This window comes from Ranitomeya variabilis, chromosome 6 (genome assembly GCF_051348905.1).
Source record: "Ranitomeya variabilis isolate aRanVar5 chromosome 6, aRanVar5.hap1, whole genome shotgun sequence".
NCBI classification, from domain to species: domain Eukaryota; kingdom Metazoa; phylum Chordata; class Amphibia; order Anura; family Dendrobatidae; genus Ranitomeya; species Ranitomeya variabilis.
This window is the reverse complement of record NC_135237.1, coordinates 496955381-496979217: the sequence shown is the minus strand read 5'-3', so window position 1 is coordinate 496979217 and position 23837 is coordinate 496955381. Positions and strand designations below refer to the sequence as shown.

Sequence of the window (23837 nt, the reverse complement as noted above, 5' to 3'; positions counted from 1 at the left end):
CACAGTGGTCTATCCAGCACAGCCCGCACAGTGGTCTATCCAGCACAGCCCGCATCTCTCGCGCCCCCCCCCGAGAATGCCCCCACAGTCGAGTAAAAAAAAAAAAAAAAAAACTCTCCTTACCTTTCCTCTTGCCAGCGTTGCTTCCTGCTCCGGTCACAGGCTCGGCTGCACTCTGCCCGGGACACAGCAGGTGCGCGATGATATGACGTCATCGCGCACCCGCAGTGTCAGAGGCAGAGCGGGGAATGATGGGAGAGGGAGCATCTGTAGACGCTCTCTCCTCCGTCATTGCATTCAACTGTACTGGCGTCATAGACGCCGGTATAGTTGAATGCGACGGCAGGGGGGGTGAGTCGGCGGCGGCGGGGGGAGGCGGATCGAGCGGCCCATGACTGGCACCGGCTCTTCTGGCATTTGCCAGAAGTGCCCGATGGCCAGTCCGGCCCTGCTCTGACCTGCCGGCCCCCTGACCTGCCGAGCCCGGTCGCAATGGCGACCGCTGCAACCGCGGTAGTTACGCCCCTGTCCATACTGTACAATGGCCACACATAGTGCTCTATACTGTACAATGGCCACACATGATGCTCCATACTGTACAATGGCCACACATGATATTGCCTACAGTATAATGGCCACACAGTTACTCCTACACACGCGGCTGAGCTCCGTACACATTGCATATGCGGCTCCCCTCCGTACACCTCGTACACACCCGGCTCCACTCCGTACACCTTGCACACACGGCTCCGCTCCGTACACCTCATACACACCCGGCTCCGCTCCGTACATCTCGCACACACCCGGCTCCGCTCCGTACACCTCGTACACACCCAGCTCCGCCTTGTACACCTCAAACACACACGGCTCCGCACCATACACCTCATACACACACGGCTCCGCTCCATACACCGCATACACACCCAGCTTCACTCCGTACACCTCATACACACCCAGCTCCGCACCGTACACCTCATACATACCCAGCTCCGCTCCGTACACCTCGTACACACCCAGCTCCGCTCCGTACACCTCATACACACCCAGCTCCACCTTGTACACCTCATACACACACGGCTCTGCTCCGTACACCTCATACACACGGCTCCGCTCTGTACACCTCATACACACACTGCTCTGCTACATCCACACAAACCCCTCCTGACCTCACACAAAAGCTTACCCTCCTCCAGCACGATGACAACCAGCACTGCACTACTGTCCTACACTACACGGAAGCCCTTGATCATGTGACTCTGACTCCTCCCCTCCTGTGACCTCATCACAGGTCCTGTGCGCACAGAGCAGCTGCAGCCATAGTTGTGGTGTGCGGCTCTCTGCGGTGGAGGGGCTCTGCTGCGGGACAAGTGCAGTCCCACCCGTGATCGCGCATGCACTGAGAGAGTGCACGCGCACCAGGGCCTGTAAAGAAGATTTATTTAAAGGGCCGGCGGCCCATTTTGTAACTCAGAGTTCTTAGGGGCCCGCCCAGTCTGCTGGACTGGGCGGGCCCCTAAGCACTGGGGCCCCGTCGCAATTGCGACCCCTGCGACCGCGGTAGTTATGCCCCTGGCTGGAGTACAGATGAGGACAGTGAAAAGCTCCCGTCTCCTCCTCTGACTGTTCCAGAGAGCTGTTTCCAGTTCTGGGTCACTTACCAGGCTTCTTGCTGTAGTTTTGATAAAATTCTCATCAGCTGCAGCTCTGCTAGATTTCTCAGTCACAAGTTTCTGCTATCTAGTCCTCGATTTCCACAAGCTCTGGCAATCTGCATCCCCCACCACTAATATGGAGCTTTCTGCCTATGCAGAGTGTACAAGGAAGGCTGTCAATCAATGGCCTGGCAGAGAGTGGACAGAGCTCAAAAGCAAAGGCAAACCCCACTTTCAGATGAGCCCGATTGCGTGCGCCTCTGACTCCAGCACGCACCTCCATCAAGCTGGTCTTGATGAATAGGGGCCTGAATTTTTAAAAGTAAGAAAAAGATTCAATATTTTTTTTTTCCTTTACGCATCTGTAAGGAATTTGTTCTATATTCCAAATATATATTTGTTCCAATACACTGTATTGCACTATATAGTGAACACAATGGTCTTCCATGAAGCTAAAGCTGTAGCTTGGCTTCAGAGGAGTACCAACATGGCAGTAGAGAGAGAGAGAGAGAGAGAGAGAGAGAGAGAGAGAGAGAGAGAGAGAGAGAGAGAGAGAGAGAGAGAGAGAGAGAGAGAGAGAGAGACTGATATTTTAAGAAGGAAATGTCGGCAAGTATGAAAAATGATTTGTGCTGCAAGTTCTTTGCCATCTGCATCCACATTTAGAATTTGAAAATAATTAAAACACATGATATCCACGGACAGAAAAGTTTACCTTGAGACACGGGATCGCAATCAATCACTTATTACCCACTAATGGCCTCCCAGCACTTCAGGGGCTCCTCCAGTGGGAGACAAGGACCCCAATAGTTCATCACACGACTGATCCAGTAAAAGTTACATCTGAGTAGAATTGTTAAGGTGTGTGACCCGGAAACGTCCCTGCACCTTACCTGTCACGTGCAGCTGTAAACCATCGTGACTAGTTCTATTACCCGGCCCTGGTGAGTCTGTGGCCATGTCAGGTTACAGGTCAGGCCTGCAAAACATGAAGGAAAAATGTGAGGATGGTTACACTATGAATACAACGGCTCCCAGTGCAAATCCAGTCATCTGCGACAGTCTCAAAGTACAGAAGTAACAGCAAAGTGCAGCAGCATGGAGGCGCACAGCATTTATACTGACACACAGCACACGAGGATGAGGCATTATCCTTTAACAGACGGAAAGTAAAAGTTACCGTGGGCCCGAGAATCATCAATGTTTAACCGGAATTCAGAGGTCTGTGTTGTACGGTCTGCGGATCTCCTGATCCAAACTCAATAGTCTCATATAGGCCATCAAGTTCAGGTCAGGGGACCCGACCGGCAGTCTGTGCATCGTGCTCCATACTCGGACCGTATGAATAAGGCCTGAACCTTAGGAAAAAAATAACCTGCAGAAATCAGGAATGAGGAAGAACATGCACCACAGATGCTTCCTCCTCTAAAATCTGCTGTTCACTGCCTGCTATCGGGTGTCATCAGTCTCCAGCAGAAAAGTCTTACAGAGGGATTACAGGAAGTTGGCGCCGCTCTTTGCTCCTCCATTTGCCACACTGCATACAGGAACAACAAAGGTGAACTTTCAGCTCAAGGCAAGTCAATGGACAATACTGGGAAGTGAGAAATGGGAAGTTACAGCACCTATAGTGCTGGCAGAATTACAATGAAGTAGAACCTCCAACTTAAAAATAGTAGATGGCAAACTACAGAGAATGAAAATTGGGACAATCAAACTAACCCTTATAATCACAACATGTAAATGTTCGTAAATTAGCGCCGGTGCTAAGATGGGATTTACGGACTGTAAAGGCAGCTTATCTGACTGTGTAAAAGGACGAGAATAATGATAGACAGTATGTGACGGTCTACTCAAGTGACACTATGGCTATACCACTCCATATGGTGCTGGATATTTGGTACTAAGGCGACGTTCACACGTCCGTTTTGATGTTCCGCATTCCATTTGTTTGTTCAGTTTTAAGGAAGAGAAACAGAATAAAAGGAAAAAACTAAAATTGAGAAACTGATGCAAACGGGAGCAGGGTCTCCGCTGATTACTATGGGGTCGCTCTGGGTTCTGGTTAGAGCAAGTTTTTAGAATGGAAGGAACTGTATAGTGCAGAAGTTTTCTCTACATTACTGAAGTCCCGGTGGTGCGGGTGCCAGTCACCACAATAAACAATACTGAGCAGCCGGCCACTGCCAGAATCAATGTGATTTACTATAAACGGCGGCCATTAACCTGCAGTTGGTACGTGCACCACAAGTGCAAAAAGTCTTACGTGCCGCCCCCTCCCTTTTACATTATTCTTCTATCTCCATATCGCCAGTAATACAAGGGGGCTGGCTTAGCGACTGAAACAAGCAATCAGACCCCTGTACACACAGCTCTGATGAGCTGGAAATGGATCTGTGGAACTTGAGACCATGCTGAACTCTTAAGATTGGGCAAACTATAATAAGTTTTTTAGGAAGTTCAGGCAGTCCTTTATATTAAACATCTAACCACAGTTTCATATATATATATATATATATATATATATATATATATATATATATATATATATATATATATATATATATATATATATATATATATATATATATACTAGCTATTGAACCCGTTCTACGCCCGGGTGGCGAGCATTTATATTGGTATATGGTCTCCATCCTGTCATGTGCTGCTCCACCGTGTCATGTGCTGCTCCATCCTGCGCCCCCATCCTGTCATGTGCTGCTCCACCGTGTCATGTGCTGCTCCATCCTGCGCCCCCATCCTGTCATGTGCTGCTCCACCGTGTCATGTGCTGCTCCATCCTGCGCCCCCATCCTGTCATGTGCTGCTCCACCGTGTCATGTGCTGCTCCATCCTGCGCCCCCATCCTGTCATGTGCTGCTCCACCGTGTCATGTGCTGCTCCATCCTGCATCCCCATCCTGTCATGGGCTCCCATCCTGCGCCCCCATCCTATCACGTGCTGCTCCATCCTGCGCCCCCATCAGTGCGGGCGGCTGTGCTGAGTGCGGGCGGCTGTGCTGAGTGCGGGCGGCTGTGCTGAGTGCGGGCGGCTGTGCTGAGTGCGGGCGGCTGTGCTGAGTGCGGGCGGCTGTGCTGAGTGCGGGCGGCTGTGCTGAGTGCGGGCGGCTGTGCTGAGTGCGGGCGGCTGTGCTGAGTGCGGGCGGCTGTGCGTGGCTGTGCTGGGTGCGGGCGGCTGTGCGTGGCTGTGCTGGGTGCGGCGGCTGTGCTGGGTGCGGGCGGCTGTGGACGGCTGTGCTCGGTGCGGCGGCTGTGCTGGGTGCGGCGGCTGTGGACGGCTGTGCTCGGTGCGGCGGCTGTGCTGGGTGCGGCGGCTGTGGACGGCTGTGCTGGGTGCGGCGGCTGTGCTGGGTGCGGCGGCTGTGGACGGCTGTGCTGGGTGCGGCGGCTGTGGACGGCTGTGCTGGGTGCGGTGGCTGTGCTGGGTGCAGCGGCTGTGCGTGGCTGTGCTGGGTGCGGCGGCTGTGCGTGGCTGTATGCAGCTGTGCGTGGCTGTAGGCGGCTGTGCTGGGTGCGGCGGCTGTGCTGGGTGCGGCGGCTGTGCTGGGTGCGGCGGCTGTGCTGGGTGCGGCGGCTGTGCTGGGTGCGGCGGCTGTGCGTGGCTGTGCTCAGGGCGGCGGCTTTGCTGGGTGCGGCGGCTGTGCTGGGTGCGGCGGCTGTGCGTGGCTGTGCTCAGGGCGGCGGCTGTGCTGGGTGCGGCGGCTGTGCGTGGCTGTATGCAGCTGTGCGTGGCTGTAGGCGGCTGTGCTGGGTGCGGTGGCTGTGGTGGGTGCGGGCGGCTGTGCTGAGTGCGGGCGGCTGTGCTGAGTGCGGGCGGCTGTGCTGAGTGCGGGCGGCTGTGCGTGGCTGTGCTGGGTGCGGGCGGCTGTGCGTGGCTGTGCTGGGTGCGGCGGCTGTGCTGGGTGCGGGCGGCTGTGGACGGCTGTGCTCGGTGCGGCGGCTGTGCTGGGTGCGGCGGCTGTGGACGGCTGTGCTCGGTGCGGCGGCTGTGCTGGGTGCGGCGGCTGTGGACGGCTGTGCTGGGTGCGGCGGCTGTGCTGGGTGCGGCGGCTGTGGACGGCTGTGCTGGGTGCGGCGGCTGTGGACGGCTGTGCTGGGTGCGGTGGCTGTGCTGGGTGCAGCGGCTGTGCGTGGCTGTGCTGGGTGCGGCGGCTGTGCGTGGCTGTATGCAGCTGTGCGTGGCTGTAGGCGGCTGTGCTGGGTGCGGCGGCTGTGCTGGGTGCGGCGGCTGTGCTGGGTGCGGCGGCTGTGCGTGGCTGTGCTCAGGGCGGCGGCTGTGCTGGGTGCGGCGGCTGTGCGTGGCTGTATGCAGCTGTGCGTGGCTGTAGGCGGCTGTGCTGGGTGCGGTGGCTGTGGTGGGTGCGGCGGCTGTGGGTGGCTGTGGTGGGTGCGGCGGCTGTGCGTGGCTGTAGGCGGCTGTGTGTGGCTGTGGGCGGCTGTGCTCGCTGTGGTGGGTGCGGCGGCTGTGGGTGGCTGTGCTGGGTGCGGTGGCTGTGCTGGGTGCGGCGGCTGTCGCCACCTGATTCATTTCCGCCGCCATTTTCTTGGTCCTGCTCCCGGAATCGGCGCCTGCGCAGTCCGCGCCATTTTCTTGAAGAAACACTGCAATGTGTCTTCAAGAAAATGGCGCCGGAAAGCGCGGACTGCGCAGGCGCCGATTCCGGGAGCAGGACCAAGAAAATGGCAGCGGAAATGAATCAGGTGGCGTAAGTAACAAATAGCTGTGGCATGAAGTGCCACAGCCTCATGGCACAGCAATTTGTTACTTGCGCTACCTGATTCCTTTCCGGCGCCATTTTCTGTGTCATCCTGGTGCCGGAATCGGCACCTACCTGCGCAGTCCGCGCTGTCCGGCGCCATTTTCTTGAAGACGCACTGCAATGTGTCTTCAAGAAAATAGCGCCGGAAAGCGCGGACTGCGCAGGCGCCGATTCCGGCACCAGGAGGAGCAAGACAATGGCGCCGGAAAGGAATGGCGGGCGTAACAAATTGCTGTGGCATGAAGTGCCACAGCATAATCAGGGCGGAAATATTGGACGGTGTCCCCCTGCTCCCGACCCCCTGCTCCCGGCAGTCCGCGCCTTCCGGCGCCATTTTTTTTTTCCTGACACTATAATGTAACGCTAGGAGCGTCGCGCCTGCGCAGTCTATAAAGGCTTCGGACAGAGTGACGCTCCCAGCGTTATATTATAGATATATATATATAGATATACACACACACACACACACACACTAGCTGTACTACCCGGCTTCGCCCGGGTTAATGACTGCTGTTAGCAAAATAGAATGTGTTAACAAAAATTTATTCTGCACACAAAAACCACAAAACAAATAGATAGAAATGTAATTATTAAAAGGCAAAAACTAAGCTAATAGAAGCATTTCACAACATATATTAGCTTTGTTATACTGAGAATGTCTTTGTTGCCTATATTAACCAATCAGAGGTCAGGTTAATTAACTGTAGCAAAATAGAAGCTGAGCTGTGATTGGTTGCTATTGGCAGCCTGATAAATCCCCAGCCAACAGGAAGCCCACCCCCTGGCAGTATATATTAGCTCACACACGCACATAGTAGACAGGTCATGTGACTGACAGCTGCCGGATTCCTATATGGTACATTTGTTGCTCTTGTAGTTTGTCTGCTTATTAATCAGATTTTTATTTTTGAAGGACAATACCAGACTTGTGTCTGTTTTAGGGCGACATGCATGTAGCGACTTTTGTGAGAGGAGTTGTGTGTGGCGACATGCGTGTAGCAACTTTTTGTGTGTCGAGTTGCATGTGACAGGCTAGTGTAGCAAGTTGTGTGCAGCAAGATTTGTGCATGGCGAGTTTTACGCGTGGCGAGTTTTATGTGTGGTGCGTTTTGAGTATGTGCAAGTTTTGTGTGAGGCAACTTTTGCATGTGGTGCAACTTTTGTACATGTGGCAATTTTTCTGTGTGTGCAAGTTTTGCATGAGGTGAGTTTTCCATGAGGTGAGTTTTGCACGTGTGGCGAGTTTTGCGTGAGCCTAGTTTCGCATATGGCGAGTTTTGCATGTAGCGAGTTTTGCGCGTGGCGAGTTTTGAGTGGTGACTTTTGTGTTTCGACTTTTATGTGGCGAGGTTGGTGTATGTGTGGTGAAATGTGCGCTGAGGGTCGTATATGTGTTCAAGCACGTGGTAGTGTGTGGCGCATTTTGTGTTTGTGTTCATATCCCCGTGGTGGTGTGGTGATTATCCCATGTTGGGGCCCCACCTTAGCAACTGTACAGTATATACTCTTTGGCGCCATCGCTCTCATTCTTTAAGTCCTCCTTGTTCACATCTGGCAGCTGTTAATTTGCCTCCAACACTTTTCCTTTCATTTTTTCCCCATTATGTAGATAGGGGCCAAATTGTTTGGTGAATTGGAAAGCGCGGGGTTAAAATTTCACCTCACAACATAGCCTATGACGCTCCCAGGGTCCAGACGTGTGACTGTGCAAAATTTTGTGGCTGTAGCTGCGACGGTTCAGATGCCAATCCCGGACATACACACACATACATACACACATACACACATTCAGCTTTATATATTAGATATATATAGAAATATATAGAGATGTGTAGAAATGCGTTACGTATCTGCCTCCAGCCTGTACCACCCATCAGTCATGTGCTCTGTGCACTGGAACGGGAAGTGTAAACATAAAGCCTGAAAAAGCCCTACAAGATCAGAGACGTCCAGCGAGCGAGAGAACTTCCCGAGAACAGAGGAAAATGATGGCAAGGCAGAAAAACTGCTGACACTGGATTCTGCAGGCGCTCAACTCACCGGCACCAGATACTGCACTCACACAACTTATGTTCCTGAGAAATGGAAGTCCTAAAAATTGCCCAAATCCTATATTAATAAAATATATATATATATATATATATACACATATACACACACATACATATACATACATACATACATACACTAGATGGTGGCCCGATTCTAACGCATCGGGTATTCTAGAATATGTATGTATATAGCAGCCACATAGTATATAGCACAGGCCACTTAGTATATAGGAGCCATGTAGTATATAGCAGACAAATAGTATGTGGCCTGTGCTATATAAATATAAAGATTAGTATTATTATTATTATAATAATATAGTACGTGGCTGCTATATACATACATATTGTAGAATACCCGATGCGTTAATACAGGCCACGCAATATATAACAGTGGCCACGCAGTATATAACACAGCCCAAACAGTATATAACACAACCCACATACTATATAACACAGGCCATGCAGTATATAGCAGCCACGTAGTATATAACACAGGCGACGTAGTATATAACACAGGCCATGCAATATATAGCACAGGCTACGCAGTACAAAACACAGCCCACATAGTACGTAACACTGGCCACGTAGTATATAGCAGCCATGTAGTATATAACGCAGCCCACGCAGTATATAGCAGCCATGTAGTATATAGTACTGGCCACGTAGTATATAGCAGCCATGTAGTATATAGTACTGCCCACCTAGTATATAGCAGCCATGTAGTATATAACACAGCCCACGCAGTATACAGCAGTGTGGGCACCATATCCCTGTAAAAAAAAAAAAAAAAAAAAGAATTAAAATAAAAAATAGTTACATACTCACCTCCTGGGATCCAACGGCGCGCTGGCGATGTGCGCACGGCTGCCGCCATCTTCCGTTCCCAGGAAGCATTGCAAAATTACCCAGAAGACTTAGCGGTCTTGCGAGACCGCTAAGTCTTCTGGGTAATTTCGCAATGCATCTCTGGGACCGGAAGCTGGCGGAAGGAGCGAGCGCATCCTCGGACTACGGAGGGTGAGTATAGCAGTTTTTTTTTTTTACTATTATTTTTAACATTAGATTTTTTTACTATTGATGCTGCATAGGCAGCATCAATAGTAAAAACGTTGGGGACACACAGGGTTAATAGCAGCGGTAACGGAGTGCGTAACCCGCAGCATAACGCGGTCCGTCACCGCTGGCATTAACCCTGTGTGAGCGGTGACCGGAGGGAATTATGGAGCGAGCAGGCGCCGGGCACTGACTGCAGGGGAGTAGGGAGGGACTAATCGGACCGTGCCCGTCACTGATTGGTCGCGGCAGCCATGACAGGCAGCTGGCAAGACCAATCAGCGACGCGGGATTTCCGTGACGGAAGTTGCCGACAGAAAGACGGAAGTACCCCTTAAATATATATATATATATATATAAAATTTGTCTATTATCTTACACAATTCGGATCCAACACTTAACCCTGTCATGACCCAGGTGACTAGCGGCCCACCCAAAACTTCACCTTTTTCTTCAGGAATGATATATATTTTACAGGCGAGGAGATTTTATATTATACACACACAAATAAGTAAAAAAAAAAAAAACAAAAATAAAAAAGTGCAGCATGAAAAGGAAATATATACTTAGGCTACTTTCACACTAGGGTTGTTTTGCATACGTCGCAATGCGTCGTTTAGGAGAAAAAAATGCATCCTGCAAAGTTGTCTACAGGATGCGGTTTTTCCCCATAGACTTACATTACCGACACATTCCGACGTATCGCCACACGTCGCAACCGTCGTGCGACGGTTGCATCGTGTTTTGGCGCACCGCCGTCACAAAAAAACGTTACATGTAACGTCTTTTTGTGCGTCTAGTACGCCATTTTCAACCGCGCATGCGCGGCCGAAACTAAGCCCTCCTCCTCCCCGGACCTTACAATGGGGCAGCGGAAGCGTCGTAGGACTGCTTCCGCTGCCCCCGTTGTGCTTTTCTTTCACAGCATGCGTCGGCCCGACGCACTGCGACGGGCCCATACCGACGCTAGTGTGAAAGCAGCCTTAACTGTAAAAAAAAAAAAAAAAAAGCATGCTTATATACACTTATTTTTACAGCTTACGATATTTTTTTTTTTTTACTGATTTCTTCATTCAAATTTTTTGTCCGATAGTATTTTTGCCATATATCTTATTCCAGTAGGGACTCGAGTAGGATTTGTAGCAAGGCACACATGGGAGGCATGCGCCACATCCTGATTCACATGATTCACTAACAGGCAAAAGTCTCTTAATGAATCTGGAGCATCGCGCTCTGCCGCTCCACCTTCTCGACCGTCTTGAACTGGGGTCCGTGTGTCCAAATCCATTGATGCTTTTGTCCAAAATAGTTCTTTATTGAACATTGCTAATGGGGTCCTTGGTGCAACTTCTACCTCTGCCTTACATGGTGCACCAGCTATCTCTGCCCTCCTCTGGTTTCCTGAAAATCTAGAGCTGTCAATCAAAGAAGAGGGAGGCGCGGATATATAGAAGACAAGTAACGGGGTAGGCGGACAGTACTGATGGGTCATGTCAAGTCTGCACCAAATACCTTCTTAGCACATCTATAAAAAGAAGAAAAAGGCAAATGGATTTGGACACTGAGGCCACGTTCACACGGTCAGTATTTGTAAGCCAAAACCAGGAGTGGGCGATAAATACAGGAGTGGGGACGTGTTTCTGTTATACTTTTCCTCTGATTGTCCCTCTCCTGGTTTTGGCTTACAAATACTGATGTAAAATACTGAACATGTGAATGTGGCCTAAAGGCAAGATCATTATTACGCCTTGCTCTTTTCAAGGTACTGTGCTTGGTTTGAACAGTCATTTTCTGCTGACAGAATCCTGTAAGTATATTTTATTGTTGCCCTTTGTAGTAGTGGAATATAAAAACAAACCTTTTACAATAAACATGGAGGTAACAATTTTAGCCGTTTTCTCTATTTTGGCCCCCAAAACTGTAAGTGACATTCTGATGTCTTCATCCCCCCTGCCCCACATGCAATGATAACTGGCATCAAACAGCCGTGTAATAAGTGACTGTCTGGGGGCCTGTAGTGTGCGCGCTCCTCTCCATCCTCCTCCGACCCCTCCATACTCTCACGTGCCCCAGTAGCGACCACAATGGTGACGTCCCCATGTGTGTGCATGCACAAGGCAATGAATAGCCCACGCTGCCCACCGTATAATCACAGGGGGCCGCTCCAATGTAACAAACACTCAGTTGTTGTGAAGTGTTGCCACCTATTTATATCCTCCCGTGTGAGGCCAGCTCATGTTCTGGCACCAGGGTGAGGGCCATATTTATAGCATGCGGGGGGCTGACGGGAGTCATCAGGTCCATCAATGATTTAGCATTACAGGGGCCAGGAGATGTTTGATGCTGGTTGGATCCCTACAGTCAGCAGAAATCAGCCACAATCGCTAGTATTGGGACCACCATAAAAAGCGACTTCACTACCCGATAGTCTGTGGCTACAGAAGGAGGCAGTAAGTAGCCCCCAGTCATTAGACTATGGCATGCCAAAATACGTGTCCCCCTGACTGTGCGCCAATAACTACCTAGAAGTGGGGGGAGGGGAGAAAGAAAAGTGCCAAATATGTCATGGGTGGATTTACACAGAAAGCCCCCACTGCATGCGCTAAACATATGCACAATCCCCGATTCACCTGACAAAGAGCGAGTGCGTCCATCTGGCCTCTGACGTGTTGGTGTACTTTGGAATAAACCCCCTGCTAGGTATACAGGGTCTATAGTCTATGTGCACCACTGTCTATGCAGTTCAGGGGTACACTTCAGAAAAGTTAGAGGATAGCATTACTTCATTTAGGACTTCAAAAAATAAATAATGCATGCTAGGAAATGAAGGGAAGGCAGTTCATGCACCTATAGTGCTGGCAGAATGCTAATGAAGAGGAACGGACCACTCGAAATTAGTTTACTGGCAAGTTACAGAGAGGAGAACAGGGACAGTTCATAGCGAGATGTGCACCAAAATATAATTACACTTGTGAAAGAGGAGGACAGAAAGAACAGGCTTTACTCCAGGATAAGCATGAAAGGAGAGTTACACCTCAAATCCCGGCACCGATACGTGAACATGGCCTCTGTTCAAGGGGGCAATTCAGACATAGGTGGTGGTCCTGAGAGGAGACCGCCCCAACGCTGTCAGACACCTGTGGCAGCGACGTATCGTGCATGGGAACTAAGAAAAAGACATGTTAGAATCCAACGTGCTGACTGTTTCCTCCACATCTGCAGTCTGGGGGCAGGCAGGACACCGCTGTACACCTTAGATGGTTGGGTGGTCCTGCACAATGATACACATCAGACCCCCGATATCAACAGGTTCAGTCTAAAGGGGCATTCACACTGTAAGGCAATAGTGAACGAGCATTGTTATAAACACTCGCTTCACCATTAAACAGGCTGCCGATCACCCGATGAACAAGCAAAACGTTCCTTCATGGGGTGAAATGATCTTTATTGCAGCATAAAGCAGCATCGTTCTGTGTAAACAGGTCTCGCTCTGCCGAGAACAGTGGCAGCCTGTGCGCACCGAGCGGCCTACTACAGATTGCTCAGTGCACATCGTTCACTTTGGTCTGCCTGTGTAAACAGGTGATTCATTGACTACCGATCAGTAAAGTAGTACTGATTAGCGGTTGTGTCTTGCCGTTGGTCTGTCCGTGTAAAACGGACCTTAATGTGCACAGGGGAACTCAAGAGATGAAACCAGGAGAGAAAAGGCCCCGGCATGGACAGCTGAGATAAGTCGTACACAAAATACAGCAGCACCCGGCAGAGTGAGCGCTCCCGTGTACCGGACACTGGGGGGAGATATCTGCCGGCCGCACACCAACCCATGATGTATAATGTACCTACAGAATAAACCCAGTGACACGGAGTATGCATGTGGCCTCTACAGTGTATGTGCACTACATACTGGGATAATGGGGTCAGGGGTGGTATACAGGGGGACTGGAGTGCACTACAAACCCTCGTCTCCAGCAGATTTGGGGGCCGTAGACGCCCAGTCCACACATGTACAATGCTTAAGGGGTTTCTGTTGACATCACCCAAAAAACAGAACTCCCCGAAACTCCAACAGAATCAGCCACTATTATGAGGCTGCCATAGTCACTTCTGACGCCGTCTGTCCTCCGCCCCAGCATTGAGCACGGTGTGCTGGTGCGGAGCCGAGGGCACGGCGTGTGTGAACCTAGCCTGAATATGTGCCAGAATCTACAAATCCCAGTAATCCAGCACAAAGCTAAACAATAAAGTGAAATCTCACAAGACTAGAAGAAAAAGACGACCGACAAGAGATTAGTAGGATTTCTCAGAATCACCACTGTATAGCGGGCCGTCACGTCCGTCATGGGGCACTCGGTGCCGGAGGTACGCGGTCATCTCTATAGGAGAATACTAGGTACAGCGCGCCATGTCCGGACCCATAACGCACCATTATAGTGAGGGAGAAACAACGCCGGGTTCATTTATAGAGATTCTTAACCCCTACTCCTCTTTTAAAGGGGCATTCCTAGAATCTAAAGTTACCCCCCAACCCAACAGCCCCCAATATAATATTATAATATACTATACCCACAGAAAAATCTCATAAGATTATAACCAGCGTTTCATAATAAAATAAAATGAAGAGTTTTCGCCTCGGCTCTGATATCATCCATGAATGTGAGTGGAAGCACAGAATATAGTGAAGGTAAGAATGCGTCAGTACCGAGGTCCAGCGTCCCCCGCATGGTGCACAGTGCGGCAGATGGAGGGGACGGCGTCTCCAGGGTCTGTGCTGTCCATAGCAGCAGCGTTCTGCGCACCTCCTCCCTGGGCCTGTCACTCTGATGTCACCGGATACAGGGAGCCGGATGGGACAATCACTACCTCCAGTCTCTGCTGCTCAGACAGATGATGGGGATCTACCAGCAGGATCCACAGTCTGGGACAAATCCTTGGGGACCACACACATTTTGGTTCTCACACCCTTCGCTGCTTCAATGCTTTTAATTCTTTAGTCGGATGTTTCAATTGTCATTGAAGAACCATGATACCTGTTCCAGAAGTTCTTCAAACTTTTACTAATGATGTACAATAACAAATTGCATAAACTTTTACTAACGTATCAAGTTTCTGCAAAAACTCAATCAATACTTACAGTGCTGGCCCTTAGTTTCAGACTTTGGCCTTCTCCCTGACTGCTGGTCTCGCCTTCGGGGCCAGATCCTGACTGATGACCTGAGATCCCATTCTTACCCAATCAGGGCTCAGAATTGATCACAACTTCTCTGTCAATGTCTTGCTCACCAAGCCACTTCGTTATCACTTTTGTCTTGTGATATGGTCTCCATCTTGGTGGAGAAAGCCGAGTTCATCACCAGACTGCTCCTGGACGATGCTTACATCCCATTCTTTATTAATGGCAATGATCTGTGTGTAAGCCCACTCCACGAGACGAAAAGCCCCCACACATGAATGGTCTCAGGATGCTTTCCTGTTGGCATGATCCGGGACCTTTCCTTCCCTGTACAATCATTCTTCCAAATGTCCAAAGCAGTGTGACCAGGGCTTCACCAGCACAATGACCGGCCTGCAGAGGAAAGGGTGACCAGGGCTTCACCACCACAATGACCGGCCTGCAGAGGAAAGGGTGACCAGGGCTTCACCAGCACAATGACCGGCCTGCAGAGGACCGGGGTAAAGTGATGCTCTGGTGAAGCCCCCTTCAGACTCTGACATCTAGAAGAATGGTTATTCCGAGAAGGCGAGTGCTACCATGAGTCCAGTAATGCCAATCGTGAAGCATCCTGACATCATTCATGTGTGGGGGCTTTTCATCCATGTTGGGGCTTCATTCACAGTTTTCCCTAAGATCATTGCCATGGATAAAGAATGGGATCTCAACATCCTCCAAGAACAACTTCTAATGATCCAGGAGCAATCTGGGGAACACTGCTTTCTCCAGCATGATGAAGACCATGTCTCAAGGAATAGTGATTAATGAATGTGCTGGGATAAGGTGTTATCTGAGCATGCTCGCGTGCTGAGTGTCTTCGGCGTGTTTGAATATGTTAGATAGTCCCCGCAGCTGCATGTCTCGCGGCTGTTTGACAGCCAGAACACACGCAGGTGCCAGGAGTTGAACATATTCTTTGAGCACGCCGAAGACACTTGGTTAGCACCCGAGCATGCTAAGATAACACCTTTCCCAGCATGTTCATTAATCACCAATCAGGAACCATAGAAACATTGACTAACCAATCTAAAAACACTGAAGCAGAAAACTGAGCTAAGATTTGTGTCAGTCTCAAAACCTTTGGCCTTGACTGTAAACATTAAACCCATTTGCAATGGACAACATGTGAAGATTTCCTGCAGATCTCACCGCAGGCTGCGCTGCAAAGGACAAAGTGTGACGAGTCCGCAGCACTGCCACAGTGACATCCGCTATGGTGTGTGCTGCTGTGGATTCAGCCAGAGGTATCCCACTGTGGATAAGCCCTGTGGGGGAGGATACAGTCCACCTGGGGGTCTACAGCTATGTAGTACTGACCCACAGGGTCCAATATTACACCGGCAGAGTCAAGACCCATCAACATGATAAAAGAAAATTAAAGGGAGCGTCAGCCCGAACTGATAATATAAACTAATCACACAGACTTGTAGGGGGGGGATTTGCCCCATATAAAAATCTCACCTAGTTCTTTGCTTGCTGCCTCCATTCTACAGAAACTGAAGATCACACATTAGGGCTCATTCACACATCAGATTTTCACGCATGATTGCTTTCCCATGGTTTTCACGGATAGAATTCATAGCTGCGAGTCTAGGAAGCCATTCACATGCCTGTGATTTTCTGAAAATCCCTGAGAAAAGTCCGATTTTGATCAGAGGGTCAGCGCAAAATCAGCAATAAGTCAATGAGTCCATGAAGGGAAAAAAAAAAAAAAAAAAAAAAAATAGGACTGCAATCGGATGACATCCAAGAGCGGTCAGATTTTCATGGACTGTTAAAAAGAAGTAGGTGGAGATTTTTATTTTATTTTCTTCCTATTCCTCCACATATGAGAAAAACTGATTAGAATAATAGGTCCATTTTTTTTCCTAAGTGGGAAAGTCGCACATGTGAATGAGCCCTTAGGTTATCAGTCCGTGCCCAGAGAGTAATACACAGACATATGAATGTGGCCTAACCCTGCTCCTGCCATTGTCAGCTTACAGTGAAGGCAAAGCACTCAATCAGCAATGTAGGACGGGTTTAGAGAAATCTCAAACGTGGAGGACTACATGGCCGGAGCTCACCGCAGAGCTCCAGCGGAAACAAGCACCCAGTAATGCGTCATTGCTGGAATCAGGATCTCTGCCCCCACATCATGCTGCGCTCAGATAGGGAACCAAAAACCTGGTGACAGACGTCTCCTCTGTACATGGGTGCCTGCCACTTGTCAGGTGAACATTTCTAGAGACTGTTTAGATGCAGACAGTGCTCGCTCTTATCACAAGGGCTTACGGCAAGAGCAGATTTGTTTTTGAAGAGTGATGGATCCAAAATCTTTGAATTCAGAAGCTTTCAAAAACGCGTCCAAATTACCGAAATATAGCGCAAACCAGTGGAACTGCTGGAAAGAGAGGATGACATTGAAACCCCAATTGGCCTCCATGCCGTACTTTAACAATAGGTCATAATAACGTTAAAAAGTGCATCTTCAAAACAGAAAACAGAGCGGAGAGGTTTCCATTACTGGCTGAACATCAACCGTCCACAAAGCGCAAATACAAAATAATGTAGAAATCGTGACACCACGTACAACTGCACTCTCCATAAAGCAGAGATGAGCGAACGAGGTGTTATCTGAGCATGCTCAGGCGCTAACAGAGTATCTTTGGCGTGCTCGAAAAATTATGTTCAAGTCCCTGCAGCTGCAAGACATGCAGCCACAACATAGGCAGAGATACCCGTTTGTTAGGCAATGCACATAACATATTATACAAAAAAAGGAAAAGAGTCATAGCTGGATAAATAGAAAATAGATACCAAATTTTATTAAATACAAATTAAACACACCATACAAAAATTATGTTTAAAAGAAGCAACGTATAGAGCAATCAAAAATAGGCTAGTAAATGTATATTGGGTTAGTGACAAAATATCGCCCAAGATAGTGAGTGCCAGCGGACCTGCAGCACAACTAGGGATGTAAAATCTTAATTGTCACATAAAGAGAAAAACAGACCACTGGATAGTGACTAGTTAGTATAGCTAAGGGTGGACAAAGTAACTGTCATAATCAGGCTCACAGGTGCAAACAGCTACCAGCGGCTGATTTATAAAGCATATCCACCCATTAAAGTGTACCAAACTAACAAACTCCAGCGGCAAAAGTATATCAGCTGACAAAGAAAGATAATAAATATACATGTGAAGTCACATAACATTACCCGTCATGGTGTAGTGCAGGGCGGCTGGGACTCTTTGGGGAGAGTCCCAGCCGCCCTGCACTACACCATGACGGGTAATGTTATGTGACTTCACATGTATATTTATTATCTTTCTTTGTCAGCTGATATACTTTTGCCGCTGGAGTTTGTTAGTTTGGTACACTTTAATGGGTGGATATGCTTTATAAATCAGCCGCTGGTAGCTGTTTGCACCTGTGAGCCTGATTATGACAGTTACTTTGTCCACCCTTAGCTATACTAACTAGTCACTATCCAGTGGTCTGTTTTTCTCTTTATGTGACAATTAAGATTTTACATCCCTAGTTGTGCTGCAGGTCCGCTGGCACTCACTATCTTGGGCGATATTTTGTCACTAACTCAATATACATTTACTAGCCTATTTTTGATTGCTCTATACGTTGCTTCTTTTAAACATAATTTTTGTATGGTGTGTTTAATTTGTATTTAATAAAATTTGGTATCTATTTTCTATTTATCCAGCTATGACTCTTTTCCTTTTTTTGTATAATATGCAGCTCCTGAGTCGCTTATGTTCACAATATGCAATTGGCATATAGATGTTAGGTAGACATCGCAATATATATGGTAAATTATGATTTGGAGAAGTTTTTTTCTATTAATGCACATAACATACAGCTCTGGCAAAAATTAAGAGACCACCATATCAAATCCCTGTCATGGGCAGCCCAATCTCCAGACCTGAACCCCATTGAAAACCTCTGGAATGTAATCAAGAGGATGATGGATAGTCACAAGCCATCAAACAAAGAAGAACTGCTTACATTTTTGCGCCAGAAGCAAGTGAGAAAGACTGGTGGAAAGCATGCCAAGACGCATGAAAGCTGTGATTAAAAATCATGGTTATTCCACTAAATATTGATTTCTGAACTCTTCCTGAGTTAAAACATTAGTATTGTTGCTTCTAAATGATTATGAACTTGTTTTCTTCGCATTATTTGAGGTCTGAAAGCACGGAGTTTTGTTTTTTTTATTTATTTTGACCATTTCTCATTTTCAGAAAATACAACATTTATTGCTTGGAAATTCAGAGACATGTTGTCAGTTTATAGAATACAAGAATTTACAGTTTTACTCAAAAATATACCTATAAAAGAGAAAAATCAGACAAACTGAATATTTTGCAGCGGTCTCTTAATTTTTGCCAGAGCTGTATATTATTTGAGCACATCAAAGGCCTGGGTGCACTCGGATTACACCTTATCTGAGCACATTTGCTCATCACTAAAACTAGACAAAAAAAGGCCCCTTTACAGCAGAAATGCTGCCATACAGAAATGTGTACAGATACGCTTCTCAGACTGGTGGAGGAGGATATCAGCTATTAGCATCCAGACATCCAGCTAATTATCCCTTAGTGCAAAATTACCGATCATGAAACATTGAATTACAGAGATGAAGGGCGCTGACACGAACATCACTACAAGCAAAATTTACAAAACGATAAATAAATTATATATAGAATATATGTAGAATCCGACTACACAGGTTCTATCTGTAGTCTGTTACCACGGAGAGAGAGAGAAAGAAAGAAAGAAAGAAAGAGATAACTTTGCAAATAGTCCTAATCAAAATGTTGTGTCTCCATGGTAACAGACTACAAATAGGACCTGTGTAGTCAGCTTCTTCAGCTATAAACCTATGCTCCCGCCATGAGTATTTGGGGAGTTTTTAATATTGCCGATTTACTGCAGTTACTAGGTAAATTAGGTCGCTTGTGTTATTTTTAACACCTGTTTTTACCACATCTCTCTATTTTTGGTATGTCAGGTCTTAAACAAAGCTCATTTGTTTTTCATAAGTTCTGGTATTTAGCTTTGACGAAAAATGTGCTAAAAAACGTATATACATGCATTTTGTGGATTTTCCGCAAGTAATGGAATCATATGGGAAAAATTTACACATAACTCAGCGTACCCGCAATAGAGTATGACATGTTGCAGATATTACACGAGCACCGCAGGTCAGTTTAGGCCACAGTCAGTATTTTACATCAGCCAAAACCAGGAGTGGAACAATCAGAGGAAAAGTATAATAGAAACACGTCACCACTTCTAAGGCCATGTGCACACGTTGCAGATTTTTGTGCGGATTTCTTCCTTTTTCCACCCCTTCAGATTTCTATTATGGAATGGGTGCAGAAACGCAACAGATCTGCACAAAGAATTGACATGCTCCTTTTTTTTAATCTGCTGCGTTTTCTGTGCAGATTTTTCTGCACAGCATTTTTTTTGCCATTGATTTACATTGTACTGTAAATTACTTGCAGAACTGCAGCGTTTCTGCGCGGAAAAAAAAGCTGCAGATTTCTGCATTTCAGGAAATCTGAAATGTGTGCATATAGACTAAGGCTATGTACACACGTTGCAGATTAGGTTTAGGAATTTCTGGTGCGGATTCTGCATCTCTTGGCAGAAAACGCAGGTGCGGATTTGTCGCGTTTTTTGTGCGGATTTACTGCATTTTTTACCCCTGCGGATTTCTATAATGGAATGGGTACAAAAACGCTGCAGATCCGCAAAAAAGTAGTGACATGCACTTTTAATTACTTTTAACTTTTAATCCGCAGCGTTTCCGCACTGAATTTTCCGCATCATCAGCACAGCGGTTTTCTTTCACATTGATTTACAGTACAATGTAAATCAATCACTTGCAGATCTGCAGCGTTTCTGCACCGCAAAAACGCTGCGGATCCGCAGGAAATCCGCAACGTGTGCACATACCAAACTCATTGTGGCAACATAAGCTGATTTGTTCTTCTCTAATCCACCTTCAGGGTTGCGGACAGTCCAGAACAGTTAATAAAAATAGGGCACTTTTTTGTCGGGGAAAAAAAAAATAAAAAATTAAGGTGTCTGATTTTTTTGAAGCTGAAAAAAAAACTTAGATAATTTTGACTGTAATTATCATTACTTTACACTGAATGCAGATGTCTACATATAAGAATTATGGGCTGCAGATATGGATCACTTATAATTGGTTTTACAATGTGTCCGTAAAAAATATTAGTTACCGATTTTTGAAAAGCGGTCCAGAAAAAAAAATAAAAAGTCACATTGGCAACCCTGCGCATCTTCTGCCGACCATATCGATGCCCAAGGGGTGCAAATATAGTAGGTAAACAGCTAATCGCAGCATTCAGACCCTGGGAAACTAAAAATGTTTTGTTTTTTTTCATAAAATAGGACACTGGGGTTCGAAATTTAGGGAAACAAATGGCAGAATCTGCATTGGCATCTAATGGTACATGGTAGATGTTACTCACTGTACAAGGTGTAGTCCTGCTGATAGTGTGGACCGTGGGTCACTGCTGCCATGTATTGAATTACCCGCTTATCACTCAGCAGGACAACACAGAATGATGGAGGGATTTTCTTTTTTTGTTATTGCCATTGCTTCTTCTCTGACATGCATCAGGGACGCAGACTTGTAGATTAAAAGCGCAATGATGCAGAATCCTGGGATTAGTGCTGCAGCCGGTGAGCGGCTGGTGCGGGCACGTAAGCAGCCAGCACCGGTGTGCACACTTCTCTATGCTGCATTGAGCCTCGCACTGCAGTGCTCAGACCGGCTGCCCTGTAATTCCCAGATCCGCCATCTGCCGGAGATTCGCTCTTCTATCAGCATACACACAAGGAAAGCCAAGGAGGAAAAGAATGGGAAGCATGGAATACCTTCATGGGAATTACTGCCCAGAGTCTGAAAGCATGCAGATACATTTCTAGATTATGCCACAGATTATCCTAAATTCTGCATTAATGGATAAAAGTGTAAAACTCAGACAGGAATCAGCCCACAAAGACCACAGCTATTACTGCATCTTCGTCCCATTGCAGTGAACAGGACAATTGGGAAACATCCTGCTATTTAAAGGGAATCTGTCAGCAGGTATTTGCTGCCTCATCCGATGTAGGAAAAGAGCAGTCACTTAGCTTACAGTTGTTTAGATGTAGCAGAGCTCAAAAGCTAACAGCACCCACACCACAGCTTTCTGCGTACACTGTCTATTGACAGTGAGCTGCTAATCAAAGAAGGGGCGTGGTGAGACCAGGGATCACGTGAGCTGTAGTCCAGGCAGTGACTGGCTATTGCTCCTAGTAATGTCCGCTGGGGCTGGAAGGGATAATTACCTGTCTTTCAGTCACCTGACTGCTGAAGCTTGTGATTGGCTGCAACAGTGATGTGACATCATTGGATGTGCCTGACCTGTTAAAAGTTAGCAGCCAATCACAAGCTTCAGCAGTCAGGTGACCGCAGAAGAAGAAATATCTCTTCCTGTCTCGGCACAGACCCATTGCAGTGTCCAGCGCTGGGTGGACAGAGGCTTGAGCAGGCAAGTATACCTCATTTATGGTTTAAAAATCTCCCTGAGATTGGAAACGTTTCTCTATTTTCTGACAACTCCAAAGAGGGTCAAAAGTTCACAGTTTTGCTTTTACTTTATTCCCACTTTGTTTATAAATCCGCCATACTGATCTACAGATATGGGTCTAAATTTAGTGTTCATTTTTATGGTGTATTCCAAAGGGATGTGGCTCACAGGGTACTAATACAGAGCAACCTAAAGACACGCTCCTAGGAATCCTGTGCGCCACACCCCCTAGGAACCCTGCGAGCCACGACCTCTAGGAACCCTGCGAGCCATGACCTCTGGGAATCCTGTGCGTCCCACCCCCTAGGAACCCTGAGAGCCACGACTTCTAGGAATCCTGTGTGCCACACCCCTTAGGAATCTTACGAGCCACAACTTCTAGGAATCCTGTGCGCCACGCCAGTTAGGAACCCCTCGAGCCACGACCTCTAGGAATCCTGCCCCCTAGGAACCATGCGAACCACGACCTCTAGGAATCCTGTGTGCCACGCCACCTAGGAACCCTGCAAGCCAGGACCTCTAGGAAAATTAAAGAGGAAAATTAAAGAATAAAATAAAATGAATAGCAGAAAAGAAAATAAGAAAAGAAGTGTTCACTTTTGAGTAGTGATCGGTCTCCTTTAAGTTTCAACTGTGTAGCTAGTAAAGGTCTTGTGCTGGAGACCACTTTTCACGGTCAGCACTAAGAATCCCTCGGATCGGGTTCCACTCCATCGACTGTACATCATTACGTGATAAAAGTTTCCTAACAGGCCAACTATAAAATCTATCCCAAAGTAGCCAAGACTGGCTCTGTGCAGACAGCAGGAGATCTGCAAACGAGCTCTCTGACCAGAGTCTGTCATCTGTGGTTCAGTTGTTCTTCACGGCGGTCATATAATGGATTTTGGAGTAAGTGAATTGCATCTTGGTGTTAGAATCTGGGCAGAAAAGCTGATCACAGCCGCCATGCATAATCTGTATGAACCAAGTGCAAGTAGCCAAGAGTGAGGCCCTGACGTACCAGCAGACGCATCCGAACAGTCACAGCACAGTAACAGGAGGACCTCAGCTCTCCGTCACATCACAGATACAGCGGAGCCGCGGCCCGGTCACTGCTTCCATTACCCTGCTAGCTTACATTGCACTTACTGTCCCCCCCACCCCACATGTTAAAACAATCCGACAGGTCTTTTGGAAATGATGGTGTTTAATATAATCTTAAAATTCTGGAGCATTCTTTCCCTACAATTCTGCATTGTATTGTCCCTCTGTTATGCCTCCTGGAAATGTATTACCGTTACCACTTAGGGGTGTTGTCCCTATACAGAACAATGTCCAGTGCCAGAATGCACAGGGAAAGGCCCCTTCAATAAGGGGAAGATAACAAGTAGGTGTCCATTCATTTATCAAATTCTAGGGGGAATAACTGAGGAACAGCCCAATTCAGTGTTTTAAGAATACGTGCTCATGAAATTTTGAAAAGAATAAATGTG

General features: G+C 47.5%; 1 protein-coding gene across 1 annotated transcript in view; it reads right to left on the bottom strand.

The window, feature by feature from the left end:
• The window catches only part of WWP1 (WW domain containing E3 ubiquitin protein ligase 1), a 100729-nt gene that overhangs the window by 54607 nt on the left and 22285 nt on the right, over positions 1 to 23837 (bottom strand). Inside the window, exon 2 of the mRNA XM_077270778.1 lies at positions 2546 to 2631. Within this exon, the coding sequence (XP_077126893.1) occupies positions 2546 to 2612 (67 nt within the window). The 5' untranslated portion in view covers positions 2613 to 2631. The remainder of the gene's footprint in view (positions 1 to 2545; positions 2632 to 23837) is intronic.